The sequence below is a fragment of the Scleropages formosus genome, chromosome 21, assembly GCF_900964775.1.
Source record: "Scleropages formosus chromosome 21, fSclFor1.1, whole genome shotgun sequence".
In the NCBI taxonomy this organism is placed as follows: Eukaryota; Metazoa; Chordata; class Actinopteri; order Osteoglossiformes; family Osteoglossidae; genus Scleropages; species Scleropages formosus.
In genome coordinates, this window is record NC_041826.1 from 22,303,484 (window position 1) to 22,321,128 (window position 17,645).

A 17,645-nucleotide genomic window follows, 5' to 3' on the forward strand; every position below is an offset into this window, starting at 1 on the left:
TTAATTTTGGGGTTTAATTACTTCATTTTGGTCAGTTGTCTACTCCCATTTATTCAGAAGGCTGCAAACTGTCACCCACGATGATGGTAATTATGAAGATATCTTGGTGTGTGAACTTAGACATAGTGTCTTCACCCGTGTTGTTCCTTTTTTGAAAAATCGCTTTTGACTCCGTTCTGTTTGGCGCTCTGCGGCCACCCTACTATCGCGGTCGGGCTCCGGCACAACAGCGTGCGCAGCGCGACTTTGGACGCCCTGGCCGCCAGGGGGCAGCAGACACGGCGCAGCCACTTTCTTGACGTCACTGGGAATTTCCAGCGAGGAAGTGGGGTTTTTTTCTTTTTTGTCGAGCGCCGCGGGACACTTTCCAGCGCTTCCGTTTTCTTCACCTTATTTTCGCTCGTTCCGGACCCGGGCGCTTTCATTAGTTTTCTCTCTGCCTTTGAGACTTTTCGCTAACATTTCCACTGAACCGGCGGCCGCTGGAGGCGTGCGCGCTGCTGCACCCCCCCTCCCCCCGTTCCCCCTATCGCCGGCCAACGAAGTAGAAGAGGCGCCGTCAAAGTCGCGCGGTGTCAAGTGGAGCGCGCGCGGCGCGCGGCGGCGGGGGTCCTGACGGTGACGAGCCCACGCAGGTAGGCCTGTCCGTCCTTCGACTGCGGCGCGCCACCCGGCCCGGCCCGTGTGGGAAGCGGACGCGCGCCGCGGTTCTTACGGGGATCGCGATCGATATCGTTTGTTTACATATTTCGTCCCGTTTTGTTTACAAACACACAGCGCCGCGGTGGACGCGTCGCTCGCGCTCCCGCCACCCCGCTGCCCTCGTGCACGAGAGTTTCCCGCGCGCGCCTCAGAGACTGTGATAAAACTACGCGTTCTACATCCATCGTGTGTTTAATTAATTTCCAGAAGCCTTGTGTGTGTGACAACCGTACTGCGTCGGCGTGTTCTCATAACTAAACAACAAGTCTGAAGTCAAGTGTGTTTAGTAATAACTGAAGTGTGTTTAATAATTTCCATATTTGTGTGAGTTACACAATCACAATGTTCATAGTTAATGACTCTGATTGGAGAAGAAGGGTCGCTGCTGTGTTCTACTGACCAGTGACACGCTGTCTCCCCCCCCATCCACCCCCCACAGGCACGATGGCGGAAGACGACTCGTACCTGCAGGCGCACGTGAGTGAGGACCGCCGCACGCCGAACAACTACAGAGGAAAGTAGAGCCAAGAGCAGACAGAGCATCAGACACAGGACCACGAAACAAGCTGCTGCTGCTGCTGCTGCTCTCGCACCGCTGTGTGATGATGCCCACAAGGGGGCGTGCCGGTCGAGGGGTCGGTTACTATACGTAGCGATGAGATGCCGGAGGCTGCGCTGCGGCTCCGCGAGGAGCGTCTCTCCGCGCCGACGCCCACCTTGCGGGGCGCCGGGTGTGGCAACCGGCAGGGGTTTGCGGTCGGCGGCGGGACTCGACTTCCGGCGCTCACCTGGACCCGAGGACCTGAGCGCCGAGTGTGTCCGGACCGGGGGAGATGCAATTCGTATCCGTCGTCCGTTTTTCCCGTGTTTTCGTCCGTCGGTTAGGATCCGTTGGTTCGCCGAGACCGAGCCCCATTAACCGCGTTTTCACCTTCGTTACCGCACCCTCGGTTATTTGACCCCGACTCGCACGGTCGTCGTCCCGCATTTCCTGGCCGGCTTCTTCGCCGCCTCCGTCTGATCCGCCGCGTGACGGCCGCTACGATTTGATATCGGAATTGGTCTAGGGGCTCGGCACCTGCGTTTTTACCCGGTGGTCGTGTCCCGCGGAGGTAATCGTTCGCTCTCACCCTGACCGTTGTCCTCTGTCTTTCAGTTTCTAGATATGGATACTTTTGCACCTTGGATGGGAATGGAGACCATGAACAACTTCTCATCGGTGTCGCACGCCACCTCGGCACGGATCGGTGAGCGCTGGGACACGGGATTCGTCTGGCGTTGACTGCACCTCTGTCAAGCGCTTTTGCTTACTGCCCGATGATTCCCTTTCTGTGTGTCACGCTGTGTCGTATGAGAGTCGTCACTGGCACATGTGGGCAGGTCACGTGTGTGCAATGGCTGCCAGGTGTGTGTCTCTTGAGATCCCGTGATGTTTATCATGAAGGGGAGGTTCAGGTCTTTTTACTTTCGCCGCTCCCAGCTCCGACTGCGATGCTCACATCTGTCCACACGTGTCGTGGCTTTTAACTTCGACCTTAGTTGACCTTGTCGAGTAAACGGTAGAAGTAGCGGTATGTTGTGCCTGGCGCACGCTTACGCGTGCGTATTCAACACGCACCACGGCTTGGGGCAGACATTTCTGTGCTGCTGCTATTACTATGCAAAGCTGAGGTTTGAAAGGCACACACACACACGGATGGACGGATGCACGCGCCCTGCTTTGCATGAGCTTTGTGATGTCACGGTGCGGTAAGGGGAACCCGGTGCCGTCACCATGCGGCAGGAATCGCTCTCTCTCTCCAGGCGCCTCTCGCTTCCCCTTCCTGCCGTATGTGATTTGCCCTCCCGCTCACCTGCGCCTATTGCCTTGTCCTGCGCCTCCGTTGCCTTTTGTCCCCGTCCATATGCTGGAGGTCAAGGTGTGTGTAAGGATGTGTTCAGGCGCGGGTTTGCGTCACACACTATTTAAGGTGTGAAAGCAGGCGGGGTCACACACCTGGATGCACGACTGGACACGGTGCAGTGTGGTGCCGAGAGTGTACGCGCAGGAGCAGCCTCCCTCTGCTACTTCTTGTCGCCGCAACTGCGCTGTCGTCACCGTTCTGCGCGCACAGGCGCACGCTTCCTGCCCAGCACGCGATACGCTCCGCACACAGGTCACGCAGGCGATGTGCGGCGTGGAAATGTGAGCGAGGTTATGGCAGCAAGACCTGCCGAAGCTGCGTGTCGCCTGCGCCTCGGGGCAATCGTGGTGCAGTGGACGTTTGCGTTTGCTCGGGAGCTTGCCTCTCATATATATATATATATATAATATATATATATATATATATATATATATATATATATATATATATATATACACACACACACACACATTCTCACACACAGACACGCAGAAGTGCCCACGCACGTCCTCTGTAAAGGTTCACGTCGACCATGTGCGTTGGTGTGTGTTTCAGCTCCGCTCCCCTCCTTCGGTCTTCGCTGCTCTCATTACCTAGATGCATACAAGAGGTTTTCAGGTGCAGGAATTTCCCAGCGAGCCTCTCCGGAGAATCCGAGCTCAGCTTTCGGGTGATCCGAGATGCTTCGGAAGACCTCCTTCGCCTCGACCTCTTCCTCAAACGGCAGCCCTTGTCTGTGCTTCAGGTGTCGGCGTTTTGCGCTCGCTCCTTGGAGCTCGATCGGTAGCTGCAGAGCTGTGAAGAACTACTTCACCTTCTCTGGTTTTCGGTTTTTGAACATTTCAATTTGACATCTACGATTGTGACGTTTGTTGTCTTCCACACCGAGGAGGTGACATAAACACAACAGCGGTGTCACTTTTTCTCAATTAGGATCCATTCAAGTACTATGAGAACTTTGGGGGGGGATCTGATGGAGTTTCATGTCAAGAAGCTAAAGGCCTCAAGTCCTTCACAGCACCGTGGATGTGACCTTAATATTGAAGGTGTAATATTGGTCATGTAACGTGTGGTGTTTTTTTTTTTTTTTTTTTTTTTTTTTCTTCCCCCACCCCCCCCTAGTTGCAGTAGATGGACCTTATCTCCAGATTGTGGAGCAGCCCAAACAGGTGCGATCGCTTAAATTCACGTTGGTTTGGCCTGCCTCTTGGCTGACTGGATGCTTTATTCCATAAAAGGTTCTAAAGTGTACTTATCTGATTACGGGGCTTTCGTGAATGTAGTAAAATCCTCTCGTTACTATGATAATAACTGGTAATGTCCCATGAAATTGGTTCTCTGTCTTGAATCTTGCAGCCTCCGGCTAAACGATACTTCTTCATACGGTCGATTGCTCGTTGTCATGGTAACGGAGTTCTCTACTCTTACTAGAGGGGGTTCCGCTTCCGCTACGGCTGCGAGGGGCCGTCCCATGGGGGGCTCCCGGGAGCTTCCAGCGAAAGGAACAGGAGGTCGTATCCTCAGGTGAAGGTGAGTTGCCCGGCCGCAGGCGAGATGTCTGCGTGATTTCTGTCGCCCTGCTAAACTGCTAAGAAAAGGGGGTGGAACCAGCTTGTTGAGATGAATGATTTAATTGCGGCGGTGAAATCGGTGAGCTCACATTGGCAGACTGGAGGTGAAGCGTAACAGCCTGGTCCTGCTCTGGAGTTACAGCAGAAACCAGGAGCCGACAGCTGTAAACACGGGAACCGGTTTTTGAACGGAATTGTTTGCATGTTGTGAAATATTTGAATATGTTTTTTTTTTTGGTGTTTTTGCCCATTTGAATAATTGTTCTGAAATCGTGGATGTTGTTCAGGAGTTTAACTGCTTAAAAGTCCTTGTCCAAAGACCTGCTGTTCAGGGTCACCCATAGTGTGTGCGCGTGTGTGTGCGTGTGTGTGTGTGCGCGCGCGCCACTAATGTATGGATGAGTGACCTAGTGTAAGTAGTGTATCTAGCAGTATAAGTCATCTTGGTGAATAAGGTGTTTGGGCTGATAACACTACATAGAGTTCATTGGAAGTCGCTTTGGAGAAAAGCGACTGATATGTAAATGTAACAACACTACATTGGGATCTCGTGCGCCATATGTTTGAGTTATGAGTTTTTAAAGATTTGAACGTTATTCCGTTTATTGTTTTTTTTCCATTTGTTGCACAGCAAACTTGACCTGCGTTTCTGTGTAAAGCCAATAGTTGTGTCTAAAATGCAAATAGTTAGGAGTGTGGAAGAGGATTAATTCAACTCACTTGTCTGGTGTTCCTGACTTTTTGGATCGTTGATAAGCTCAATTTGTGGCTATAGTGTGTTTTTATTTTCAGTTACACACACACACACACACACACACACACACACACACACATACATACATTGTCTGAGACTGCTCGCCCCAAGCGAGGTCGCGGTGAAACGATGCTTAACCCGGGGACACGGCACAAGGCTGGAGGGGGAGGGGACATACCCAAGACGGGACGCCAGTCTGTCGCAAGGCACCCCAAGCGGGAATCGAACCCCAGACCCACCAGAGAGCAGGACTCGGCCAAACCCGCCGCGCCATCGCGCCGCCCTTATTTTCAAGTTATTTTAACTTGATTCTCATTTTAATGTAGCTTGACATTAATAGAAACGTTAAAAGCCTTGTGACATTTTTTTAAAATGTATTGTAGCTATATCCAAGACTTTTACAGAACTTACCCGAGTAAGTAGAGATATTATTATAATGGTTTATCGATTGTATAGTGGACAGCTGGTAGCGTAGTGGTTGGAGCTGCTGCCTTTGGATCTAGAGGTCACAGGTTCGATCTCCAGCTGTAGTTCCCTTAAGTAGGGTACTTGCCCTAAAAATTGCTCCAGTAAAATTACTCAGCTATATAAATGGGTAAATAATTGTTTAACATTGTAAGTCACTTTGGAGAAAAGTGTCTGCTAAATAAATAAATCTAAATGTTTAGATAATGAAACAAATTGACAGCAGCGCTCTAAGTGGAGTTAACACTAAGAAGTTTGCTCTGTCTACCTGCGTAGTTTCTGCATAATAAGGAAGTGGAACCTATGAAGGTGGAGTTCGGCCCTTTCCGTACAGCATCTCAGCAGGTCCTTCGGGTCTGTCTCCATGCTCTGTCCAGGGTGGAGATGGAACTGCGAGCGTTGGGATGGTTCAAGGTGACTGAACTCTTGGCTGTGTGCGCTTCTGTATGGTAACTGGGTGCCGTGTGTCAGATTTGTAACTACCAGGGGCCGGCGCGAGTCGTGGTACAGCTGGTGACCTCCTCCGCAGAGCCACACTTCCACGCGCACAGCCTGGTGGGCAAGCAGTGCGAGAAGGGCGTCTGCATCGCTGACCTGCCGCCCAAAGACACCAGCATTAGGTGAGTGTTGCGCAGCCCCACGTGTCTGTCGGGGTTTCCGCTGCCGAGGCTACGCTCACACGGGTCTAATCCTGTCCGCAGCTTCCCCAACTTGGGCATCCTCCACGTGACAAAGAAGAACGTGAGCAAAACCCTGGAGGAGCGGATGACGGAGGCCTTTCGGATGGGCTACAACTACGGCGTGGCCATTCACCCAGAGATAGACTGCCTGCAGGGGGAGGTTCGCATCCCACGGGAATTCACAGGTTTGGACACTGGTTTATACATACAGACAGACAGACAGACAGAGAGAGAGAGGATATATAGACATAGAGAGCGAGACAGACAGACAGATAGATGCAGCGCTACTTGAAGGTATGTGAACTCCTTGTGTCCCTTAGTTTTACCGCAAAGTTGCTATTGAATGACAAGCGGTGTTTCTTATCTGACAGAATAGCTGTGCAGTGATTTATTCGATATGTTGCTTTAGAGGAAATCGCATTGGTTTGGCGTTTTCAAAGTCAGCTTGGCACCAGAATGATGTGTTTTCCATATGTGCGCGTGGGACGTCACTGTGACGGTCGAGCAATAAAAGGCAGATGGACTTGTGCGCACGCGTGCGCGTGTGTGTGAGCGCCGTGTCTGTGTCCTCAGAGCAACAGAAGAGTCTGATCAGCAGCGCGGCCGTGAACCAGGCCAAGGAGATGGACCTGAGCGTGGTGCGGCTCATGTTCACCGCCTTCCTGCCGGACAGCGACGGCGGCTACAGCCGCCGGCTGGACCCCGTCATCTCGGAGCCCATCTACGACAGCAGTGAGTGTCCGTCGCTCTTCTCGTGTGCCGATAACGCTCTTCCAGCTCGTACCTTCATTCCTCGTTTTTGAAAAAGCGGCGTGCGATCTGTATCGGTACGCTCTCAGTGGCTCGGTAACGCAAGCAGAGCCGTTCTCCACGGTTTAAAGCGAGGGTGGCTTCATGGGGGGGGGGGGCTTCCGTATCCGTTCCCACAGGAAGCGCTGGCAGAAGCGCCGGTGGTCTCCTGTAGACCAGCTGTCTGACAACGATACATGTGTTTTTTTTAAAGAACTTTTATCTGCTGGTGAATCACGGCACATGACTGTCTAGCTGCCGAATGCAGAGCAGTAAGCCCACATCAGTCCATGTTCTGGTTTCCTGTGCCATCGGCTGCTGCAGGAAGCCGCGTTCTGCTTTTCTCGGCAGCATGTTACAAGCGAGCTTCTATCCCTTGCTCGGTCTCTTCGTAACGACCCGAGAACATAACTGGTCCTCCCAGGGGCACAAACACTCCCACATCTGCTTTCCCGGTTAATAAAAATGAAACCAAAACCATCTTTTTAGTCTGTAGAAAGTAAATTCCAAGGGGAAACTTCCTGAATCAAACACGATACCGTGCAATTCTAGCATTTCTATAAAATGATGATTGATAACACAAAAATTTCTCTGAGTCCTTAGTTCTGTTGATTTTTGCATTGATAATTATTAGTAATAATGATTATGATTGACAAATTGATGATAATAAGGGTTGACGAAAAATACCACTAGCTCTTGTACAGTGTCAGTTTTAGTTTGGTACGTTGTACAAAGCATCAGGTCTTAGAAGGTACTGGAATATTTGGTGCCTGGAACCCAGTGCCAAAATTTGTCAAAAATTTGCTACTTTAAAGAATGTTGAATATTTTATATATGAAAAGCAGACATATAGTACTAATTAACGGCAGAAGTATGTTTAACAAAACTGAAAATAAAGTGCAAAAAAAAATTGGCAAATTCTGTTACGTTGAGTAATAAGTACTTAAAATGTTGTATTAATTTTATAATAGTTACTTTTATATAGTGCTGTTTTTCTGCTCTCTCTTCTTGCCCACGAAATGCACAAGTTTGCAGAAATACCTTGTTCATCTTATGCAAGCTTGGATCGGAAGCCAGAGTGAGATGAAAATGGCAACAGAGTCACTCAGCTGTGTCCGCTTTTATATTTCTCACAATTATTGAAAGCGATGAGCTTCAGAAAGGTAACGGGCAGAGCGCACCGCGGTAAGATGGCGGTGCGGCCACGTCTCTGACCCGCTGACGCTGTGACTTTGTGCGCCGGCCACTGGAATGAGCAGCACAATGCGGTGGAACCACGGTTTTGTACCACAAGGGCCAGTTTGACACGGCACCGTCACTGTGACGCACGCTGTGCACCAAATGGTAACGGCGGCGCGCAGTTCGATTTGGGTGTGGGCTGCTGCTGCTGCTGCTGCTGATGAAGATGAGCCCAATGTGACGAACGCATTGTGCGTTGTGTCCCCCCTCCCCCACCACAGAAGCGCCCAATGCCTCAAACCTGAAGATCGTGAGGATGGACCGCACGGCGGGCTGCGTGACAGGCGGCGAGGAGGTCTACCTGCTGTGCGACAAGGTGCAAAAAGGTGCGCGACCGTCGCTCCGCGGCCCTCGGATGAGCGTGCCATGACATTCAGCCCAGCGCGGTCAACTCATGCGATTAAAAAACTGTCAAGCAGCTGCGTGAGAGGCTGTAAGACACCGTTTCGGTTGTCTTATTATTTATTTGTTCAAAAGCAAAATACGGCCTTTGTTTTCCTCAAGTCAGTCTGCTCCCGCTTAGTCATGTTCCTTTACAAAATCATCATTTAAAAAAGTATATTTCTTGTACACCAGAGCGTTCGTGAAGGGAATTTCTGCAGAGCTCGCTGTTACCCAGTGGACCCAGAATGTGCGCTCTGTGGGGGGTAATGCATCGTTTGTGCGTATATCTAAAATTCAGTGTCGTAGAAGAGTTGAGCGTAAAATATAATGTGATGGCAACATTCATTGTTCGCTCTCAGATCTAGATTGGTGAGAAAGGATTTTAAAATACAGGTCCTAGTGTGCTGCTATAATCACACATGGGATACGCTGAATGAAATCCAGTTGGTTTGTGTGTGTTTTTCTTTTTTTTTTTTCGGGGGGGGAAGTAGACGGTGATAAAACAGTAAAACTTTTAATGTGTTGTGCTGCTTTTACCTTTTGATATTAGGCATCATTTAGGGTGGTTTGGGGTGAACTTGCGATGAGCTTGGAGCAAATTGGAATTTTTCCCTATAAGAAAAAAGCTATTTCATCATCGTGTTTTTTGATATTCGCAATGAACGAGGACCATTAATACAGCGACGAGGTGACCGCTTTGGAGTGGCTGTTATGTTGCTGGTTGGTCGGAGTCCGTGTGACGTGGACCCGGCGTCGGGGTGCGCAGCTGTAGGTTGAGGACGTCCGCAGCGCACGGCAGGAAGCGGCAGCGGTGCGTCCGGAAGGTGTCTCGCACGTATCCCGCTGCCACCGCGACCGGGACAGGTGGAGGGAAGCACGGAGGCGGCTGCGACGTGCCGCTGGTGGTTCGGCCCGTGCCGTCGGGGGATTTCCCGTCATTTCGTCGGCGGGGGGGGGGGGCAGGCACACGCTTGCCCAGGAATCTGCTGCTGCTTTGTCACTCCTGTACGGAACATGTCTTCTAGCACATTCTCCACGTCTCGGCTTGCGGACACACGTGCCCTTCGTGGCGGTGCCGGTGCGGCGTGCCGGAGAGCACTCCCGTTACTAGGTGGTTAGTCTCAAGTACAGAGGGTGTGCTGCGTAAGGTCTGGACAGCGGAACATACCGGGCGGAGGGATATGTGTGACGCTGCCGGGCAGCTGCGTGTCCAGTTGTGGTGTCAAGAGTGGGAGATGTGCGGTCAGCAGCGATGCCCGTGCCGCATGTCATCATCTCTCTCTCTGCTGCCGGACTCGCACCAGGCCCCTAACTGCCTCCGCTTCCTGTGTGTCCTTCTGCCTGACACAGATGACATCCAGGTGCGCTTTTACGAGGAAGACGACACGGGCCAGGTGTGGGAGGCCTACGGGGACTTCTCCCCCACCGATGTGCACAGGCAGGTGGGTGGAGCAGCGCTGCATCCTCACTCCGCGCTTCTCAAATGCTGTGCTTTTCAGCCGGTAATTTAATCCCATGAGCCCCAAATGGCTGTAGCCTCCAGCCCGTTAATCACTCTGAAAATGAAAAGTGACCTTACACTGTTAAGGTATCTACAGTTGTTTACCCATTTATACAGCTGGGTCATTTTACTGGGGCAATTTAGGGTAAGTAACTTCCTCAAGTTTACTACAGCTGGAGGTGGGAATCGAACCTGCAACCAAAGGCAAAGACAGCGGTCTAACCACTAGGCTACCATCTGTGCCTCGTAATAATACCAAGACTAACCTAAAAATGTCGAGGGCGCGTTTTCCATCCGGGTTGTCCGAGTGGTGTGTCACGTGTCCCTTTGAAGCATCCTTTACCGCCGTTTATAACGTGGCATTTTTGTGGACCGTTGTTTTTAGTTTGCAATCGTGTTCAAGACGCCCAAGTACCGGAACCTGAACCTGCAGAAGCCCATCTCGGTGTTTGTCCAGCTGAAGCGGAAGTCGGACAACGAGACGAGCGAGCCGAAGCCGTTCACGTACCACCCGCAGGTGATCGGTAAGGCCGAGAGCTCGGAGTCCCCGACCCGCCCGTCTGTCCAGCGCACTTCCTGTAAAGTGCGTAAACCTCTTGCCTTTCGCGCTGCTTTCGGCTCTCCGAAGGCTAGAGGAGCACTCGTGGGACGAGAATGCTGATGTTCTCCAGACGCTGGCTTGTTTGTTTTTCCGGCAGCACTCAAGGCTCCCGCTCTTGCTTCTGCACGTTTCACTCTGTGCCCATCTCGCCCCGCAGACAAGGAGGAGGTGCAGCGCAAGAGGCAGAAAACTCTGCCCAATTTCCAGGACTACGGGCCGGCGGGAGGAAGCGGTGGCATGTTCAGGGGCGGAGCGGGAGGAGGAGGAGGCCCGGCCGCCGGAGCAGGTCCTGGCACGGGAGCAGGTGTGTGAACCCTTCTCTCTCAGCATCACCTCCTTCGTTTGATTCGTTGGCAGTTCAGGAGCAGGGGCTTCGTTACTGAGTGAATTTACTGTCTTTGGTGCCAACATTTTCCCAGCAACTGAGGCGACGTCATCAATGTGTGGAAAATGGCAGAAGTGGGAGGGGTTTGTTGGTGCTGGTAATCAGGTGACCCCCACGGTAAGTGGGCTGTCATGGTTACTTGATCGGTTTCCTACTGGCCTTCACCCTCGCCGCTGACCCATCTGAGGTTCTGGGTGCGTTGAGATTCCGCTGGTTGCGCACCACACCTCTGTCTGGAGAACCAGGCTTCTGGAAACTCCCAAATCGGGACGGAACTCTCACGCGGTCCCACACAAAGATGCGACCCCCCCGCCGCTAACGAGACGATGCTGGACACGTCTCCTCACCGCCAGCTGATGTTCACATCCCCGTGTTGATAGTTTCCTGCTGGTCTATCCCACATGGTCACACAGGACTTGCGCTGTCCTCAGTCGAGGACATTCCTCTTCAATGGCCTCCAGTGTGCGGTAGCGTGGTCCTCGGCCGGTAAAGCTCTGCTGAAGATGTGACTTTTGACGAGGTTGTGTGGGAAGCCACTCGGGATGGGGGTGTTGAGGAATCGTCGTCTAACGGGACACGTCCTCATCCGGCGCTCTCGTTCACCTCCAGGCCCCTCCTACTATCAGGGCTACGGCTACGGGACGGGCAGCTATGGCAGCGGCTACTCCTTCTCCCAGGGCAGCGGCGGCACCGGGATGAAACACGGTGAGTGAGATATCCTGGCGTTGACACCAACACCTGGGACTAACTAGGAGTGGTGCTATAGTACCGAGTCGTTATTCTTTGGCTTTGCACGTTAGTGATGAGTTAAGATGCGAGGGTCAGGAAAGCACCTTTCTGGTGAAATTCGGTGCCTTGGGGCCCAGGGACACTGCGGTGTCGCCGTTGGGACCGGCGCTCCAGCTCACCAGTGCCCCCGTCGCAGCCTCCCAGGGCCCGAGCGGCGACGACGACGGCAGCGGCCCCGGCGGTGATGATGACAGTGAGGACGATGCCCCTGGGGCCGGGGGGGCCGCGTGCCTCCGTGGTCCGCCTGCGGCGGATGAGGAGGAGAGACGGGAGACGGAGACCCCTTTGGCCGAACCCGAGCGAGCGGATGGCCCGGAGGGGGACTCGAGCAGTGAGTTCGCCGGCTGTGGCGCTCAAAGACGCGGTGCAGGAACATCGATATTTATAGATGATTCACTTCCCTCTCGTAACAGAAACTCGTATCTCTCGGATTCGGACTTGTGCGCAAATGCGATTTCTACACCTACGTTTTCAGGGCGACCCAGCAGGTCACGCGTAGCAGAACGCAAATTTCGGTGAAAAGATTCATTCTTCTAGATGGTTATCAGTTAATGGATTTAAATATTACTTTTCAAGGTAGAAATAATATAGAAAATGTTTGTGTTTTCATTGTTATGCTGAAAACTTTATGAATGAATTTGCTTTTTATGAATTTTTTTTTTTTCTTTCTTTCTTTTAAAAGCTTTCTGAAGCTTTTTTGTGCAGGAAATTTTTTTCCCCTCCCCATAAGAACTGATGGTGATTTCACTCCCCCACAGTGCGGTGAATATCACGGGACAAATTAATGGCGTCGCGCAAAGAATGGGTCTGTGTGACTTGAACTGCCTTGTTAGGTTGCATAAAGGCAACAAATACCAAGTATTGTCCCCATTTATATGGTCATTAATTTACCCCGACGATCTGTCTATGAACCCGATGATCCGACCTGAGAGAATTCACCGCACTCCCGGGTCTCAGGAAGGCACGGTGCACATGAAATACAGCGTACTATGGTTTTAACACATTTGAGATACGATGGAGGGAAATAATTCAGCCGGTAAATGCAGTTGGTTGCGTTTTTAAGCGTAACGGAGGAATGACGAAGCCGTGTGTGTTTTCAGTGTGCGCGCTGCAGGACGGGCTGCTGGAAACGGCCCGGCGACAAGCCCAGGCCCTCTTTCACTATGCCATGAGTGGGGATGTGCGCATGCTGCTGGCCCTGCAGCGTCCCCTGATGACCAGCCAGGACGAGGACGGAGACACGTAGGTTTCGGTACCCAGGAGCGCGCCGACGGTCCCGGTAACGGCTTCACGCGCTCCGCGCAGCAGCCCTTTCGGGCTGGTTTCTGCCGAGTTGTGCTAACGGGCCGCTGCTCCTTTGCCTCCTGCCAGTTGCCTGCACCTGGGGGTCATCCACAGCCGCACGACGGCGCTATGCGGTCTGGCCCAGGTCATCTCCGCCCTGCCCGGGGAGGACGTGGTGAACATGAGGAACGACCTCTACCAGGTAGCGCTCGCACCCTCCTTGACGGAGCCCTGCGTTGCTTAGCAGGTGGGCGGGGAATACTGGTAGTGCATCACTCTGAGTGCTAGAACACGCATGGCTACAGGTTCAAGTCCCAGATGAGGCATAATTGGGCTCGGCAGAATTGATGTTGTGACATAACAATTTTCTTTGTGGTACGATTTATGTGTTTGGTCCTTTTATTTTTGACGTTATTCATTTAGCAGTTGATAGCGTAGTGGTTAGAGCTGCTGCCTTTGGACGCAAATGCTGCAGGTTCAAATCACATCTTCAGCTGTGGTACCCTTGAGCAAGGTACTTATCCTGAATTGCTCTAGTAAAATTTGAAATATTGAGTAGAAACACTCTGGATGAAGGTGTGTCTCCGGGTTCCTCTTAGTGCTGCAGTGTCTTTGTTTAGGTGTTTGCTCATTTTCCAGGGGTCACTTTGCTTGTCTGCGATGGCGGTATATATGTCGCCTTTAGAAGCGACGGTACTTTGGCCTAATGGGGCGACCGCGCAGCGCCGCCGAAGCTCACGGAGGAGTCGAATCGGCGGCCGCTCGTGCTCAGACTCCGTGTGTTTCAGACGCCGCTGCACCTGGCCGTGGTCACGCAGCAGGAGGAGGCGGTGACCGCGCTGCTCGAGGCCGGGGCCGACGCCACCCTCGCCGACCGCCACGGCAACACGGCGCTGCACCTGGCCGCGCAGCAGAGCGACGGCAGGATGGCGGCGCTGCTCCTGCAGCACCCACAGATGGTCAAGCTCATAGAGCAACCCAATGCCACGGGTACCCGCTGCCTCCTGGCACCTTGTTTACCAGGGCTTACTGTGTTTACGGTGGGACTAACAGTATTGTTTGTGTAGGAATGAAAAATACAACTTGAGTATTGGATGGTTGTACCTCATCTAACTGGGTTCTGCTGCAGGAAAATGTGAATATTTACAGTCTTTACTTTTTAGAAGTTGTTTTTAAAGGTTCTTCATGCAGTCAGTTCTGCTGTAATGCTTCTTTCAATGATGCGTTGTGGATGCAGCGATCAATAAATGGAGGATCACAGTTCAGTTCAATTCTGCTGCCGTGCTTTGGGAATGATGTGATCCCATTCTCAACGTTTTAGAATGAGTGTTTTATGTTGATATCAGCAATGTCTCAAACTGCGTATCCTTTCTATGTTTTATGTGCTTTATATTTGCAATGGAAAGTTTTTGAGCAATTTTGCCAATTGTGCTCTGCAACAAATCAGTTTTTTCTATTTGAAAGTGGTGTTGTTATTGCAAGAAATAATGACACACTGTTTCATTGGAACATGACTTGCTGTATAGCAGAACTGACTGTACTTTCTTAGGTTGCCCATTATAATAGCAGTGGGGTGTGTGTGTGTGTGTGTGTGTGTGTGTGTGTCTTTACCACTTCCACCTAAAGCCGCAGTTTGATCTCATCTGCGCCGCTGTAACGGTGTTTCTCGTCTCATGCGAAGGGCTGTGCCCCATCCACCTAGCCGTACAGGCCAGCAGCCTGGGCGCTCTCCGAGAGCTCCTCTCCGGCGGTGCCCACGTCGAGGCGCAGGAGCTGAGCAGCGGACGCACGGCCTTGCACCTGGCCACCGAGCGGGACGATGTGTCGCTGGCCGGCTGCCTGCTGCTCGAGGTACAGCTCCGTCGCCTGACGTGCGGACACACCGTGCGGCTGAAAACAGCCACCGGTGCGTGCTGGTGCGAGAGCTGTGCTCGGCACCTGTGAGCAGCTCCGTGTGTGTGTGCGTGCGCAGGGCAACGCGCACGTGGACTCTTGCACCTACGACGGCTCCACTCCGCTGCACGTCGCTGCTGGACGCGGCTCCGTCAAGCTGAGCGCTCTCCTGATGGCTGCAGGTGAGTGGGGAGAACCACGGGCACCTTGTCTGCAGCTGAGAATTATGTTCCTCATTATATTAATATATAATGTATATTAAGTATTGTTTGTTATATTCCGACTATGCAAAACTCATCCCCGAGATCCGTACGGTTACCGTCCGGATTTTCACTTATCTGTACTGACACTAATAATACCGCGTTTCGTTATCCGTACCAAAATGTTCAGAAATATGGTCCAGGAAGAGGCGTCTGGTCCCTGTGGGCTGAGACCGCAGTTAAAAATAGTCTGTGGAACACTGACTGAACGTGATCTGTGTGTCGAGAACAAATTAGAACAGGAGCTCGGACTGTGCTTGGAGGTGATCAGCTTAAAAATGTCACTCGTAAAAACCGTCACCTCCCCTCCTCCCGTTTTTGCCTCTCTACAGTTGGTTAATGTACAGTAATAAAGCCAACTTATTGTAATAACTTTAATTAAATTTTTAAAAATGTTTTAAATTCCTTTCTGTTTTTCTGTGTCGTGCCACACAACATTTTCTTCATGATATTACATTTACATGTATTAGGCATTTATGATGACTTTTTTGCGCAAACTGGGAGTGGCTATGGAATGAGCTAGATTTCTTTTTCCCCCCATTTCAACGAATGTAAAAGTCTTGGCCGTTGTCCAGATTTTCGTTCCAGTTCTTCAGAAATGTGTGAGGTACGGATAATGGGGGATGGGTGCACTTGGGGGCCGCGCTCAGAGCAGAGTCCTACCGCAAATACGCGCGGCACCCAAACCCGATGCTCTTCGGTGTCCCGAAGGGCTCGTCTTGCAGAAACGCTTCACCGCCAGGTCTCCGTCACGCAGGGGCCGACCCGCACAAGGAGAACTGTGAGCCGCTGTACGACACCGAGGAGGACCGGTGTCCACCGGGGGAGGATGAGGAGGGCGAGGAGGACGAAGGCTTCATCCCAGGGACCACACCGCTGGATATAGCGCCGTGCACGGAGGTCGGTGCGCTCAGAGCGTGGCGGTGTTGCCGGGCGCCTCCGAGTGCCCGGTTGCGAAGCGCATGTCGATGACGCAGTTTGGTTACATACACAGGTGTGCGTAGACTGTCTGGACTGTGGCCCGCGTCACCACACCTTCTCTCATCTCGCTCTGTGTCCCGCAGGTGTACGACATTCTGAACGGCAAACGGTACCAGCCTAGCGCCGCGGTGGCTGCAGTTCCTCCTCAAGGTAACCGTCACCATGCGCGGCGGCACGTCACCTGCTCGGGTCCCGCGGTCGGTCAGGTCTCACCTCGTGGGTTTTCTGACGCAGGGGACATGAAGAGATTGGGGGAGGACACGAGACGTGCGCTGTGCCACGCCCTGGAGCAGCCCACCTCGACATGGGAGGGTCTGGCGCAGGCGCTGGGGCTCGGTGTGCTCAACAGCGCCTTCCGGTTGAGCGCGTCCCCCGCGCACACGCTGCTGGACAGCTATGAGGTACGGTGGACACCCCTCGGCCGCAGCCCCTCTCTCATTCGTAGACCGACAGGTACGGTCGCACTGACCATCCCTCGACCGCGGTAATGCTAAGAAGAGGTAGGTCAGTTGGACTGCTGTATGAGACGAGTTTCTGTTTCCCCTGAAATCAAAATTCACCTTCCTGCTATTTGCGGTTTCACCGCACACGTTCCTCTGTGGGACGATTCGCTACTGTGTGGGAAACTTACTCTTTCTCCAGAAATGAGTCGTCAGCCCGTGAGAGAAATTAGTCAGTCGGCATGTGTGGTCCTTTCTGAGACCCCCGCGATGGAAATCACGTCATGCATCGCATTTTCATTTCCATGTTAGAGGAAACGTGTTTTCTCCAAACCAAGAAGCCCTGATTTGAAGTAATGTCCTCGAGCGCTTCGTTTTCACAGGATTGAGCGTGTTCCATACAACTTCACACCCCTATATTATTATGGCCCGGTTACGGCATTAAAAATACCAAGATTAGAGTGTTAAATGTATCATATTCGCTACGTAGCAGGTGTTTATTCCACTTATGATGTGATGGAAGTGTCAACTCAACGTCAGGCACGGCAGTACAACAGCAGGACCACCTGCGTGGCAGTGTTTCGGTCAAAAGTGCAGGTTATCGAGCACCGTTGTACACACATTAGACTACTCTAGACTCGAGTGGCACTGCTCTCTTTCACAGGTGTCGGGCGGCACGCTCAAAGAGCTGGAGGAGGCCCTGAGACTCCTGGGGAGCGCCTCTGCCTTGGACATCCTGCAGGGGGCGCTAGTCGAGGCTGTGCCTTCGTCGGGCACAGCGGAAGAGCTGGCAGGTGAGAGAGACAGAGGTCTGTGTCAGTTTCTGCGTGTGTGTGTGTGTGTGTGTGTGTTTTCCTACTTAGTCAAATAACTGTCATTTGAGCTCCAGCTCAGCACCGAATTCCCCCACCTACACCGCCCCCTCACGATACACTAACTATGGGAGTTGGCTGATGACAAATGTATTTTCCTCTGAAGCGCATGGTTTTGTTGTGAAGGTCAACGAAGGTAAATGGTATTGTT

General features: G+C 52.2%; 1 protein-coding gene across 1 annotated transcript in view; it reads left to right on the forward strand.

Annotated features, from left to right (window-relative positions):
• The window catches only part of LOC108920826 (nuclear factor NF-kappa-B p105 subunit-like), a 19,377-nt gene continuing 1,732 nt past the window's right edge, over window positions 1–17,645 (forward strand). Inside the window, exons 1-23 of the mRNA XM_029247295.1 lie at window positions 1–635; window positions 1,142–1,179; window positions 1,859–1,949; window positions 3,729–3,775; window positions 4,038–4,136; window positions 5,868–6,016; window positions 6,098–6,261; window positions 6,650–6,808; window positions 8,326–8,430; window positions 9,839–9,930; window positions 10,375–10,513; window positions 10,748–10,894; window positions 11,585–11,680; window positions 11,901–12,095; window positions 12,865–13,006; window positions 13,136–13,250; window positions 13,837–14,038; window positions 14,730–14,899; window positions 15,021–15,123; window positions 15,959–16,101; window positions 16,266–16,332; window positions 16,417–16,583; window positions 17,287–17,416. Coding sequence (XP_029103128.1) covers window positions 1,147–1,179; window positions 1,859–1,949; window positions 3,729–3,775; window positions 4,038–4,136; window positions 5,868–6,016; window positions 6,098–6,261; window positions 6,650–6,808; window positions 8,326–8,430; window positions 9,839–9,930; window positions 10,375–10,513; window positions 10,748–10,894; window positions 11,585–11,680; window positions 11,901–12,095; window positions 12,865–13,006; window positions 13,136–13,250; window positions 13,837–14,038; window positions 14,730–14,899; window positions 15,021–15,123; window positions 15,959–16,101; window positions 16,266–16,332; window positions 16,417–16,583; window positions 17,287–17,416 — 2,755 coding nt within the window. The 5' untranslated portion in view covers window positions 1–635; window positions 1,142–1,146. The remainder of the gene's footprint in view (window positions 636–1,141; window positions 1,180–1,858; window positions 1,950–3,728; window positions 3,776–4,037; window positions 4,137–5,867; window positions 6,017–6,097; window positions 6,262–6,649; window positions 6,809–8,325; window positions 8,431–9,838; window positions 9,931–10,374; window positions 10,514–10,747; window positions 10,895–11,584; window positions 11,681–11,900; window positions 12,096–12,864; window positions 13,007–13,135; window positions 13,251–13,836; window positions 14,039–14,729; window positions 14,900–15,020; window positions 15,124–15,958; window positions 16,102–16,265; window positions 16,333–16,416; window positions 16,584–17,286; window positions 17,417–17,645) is intronic.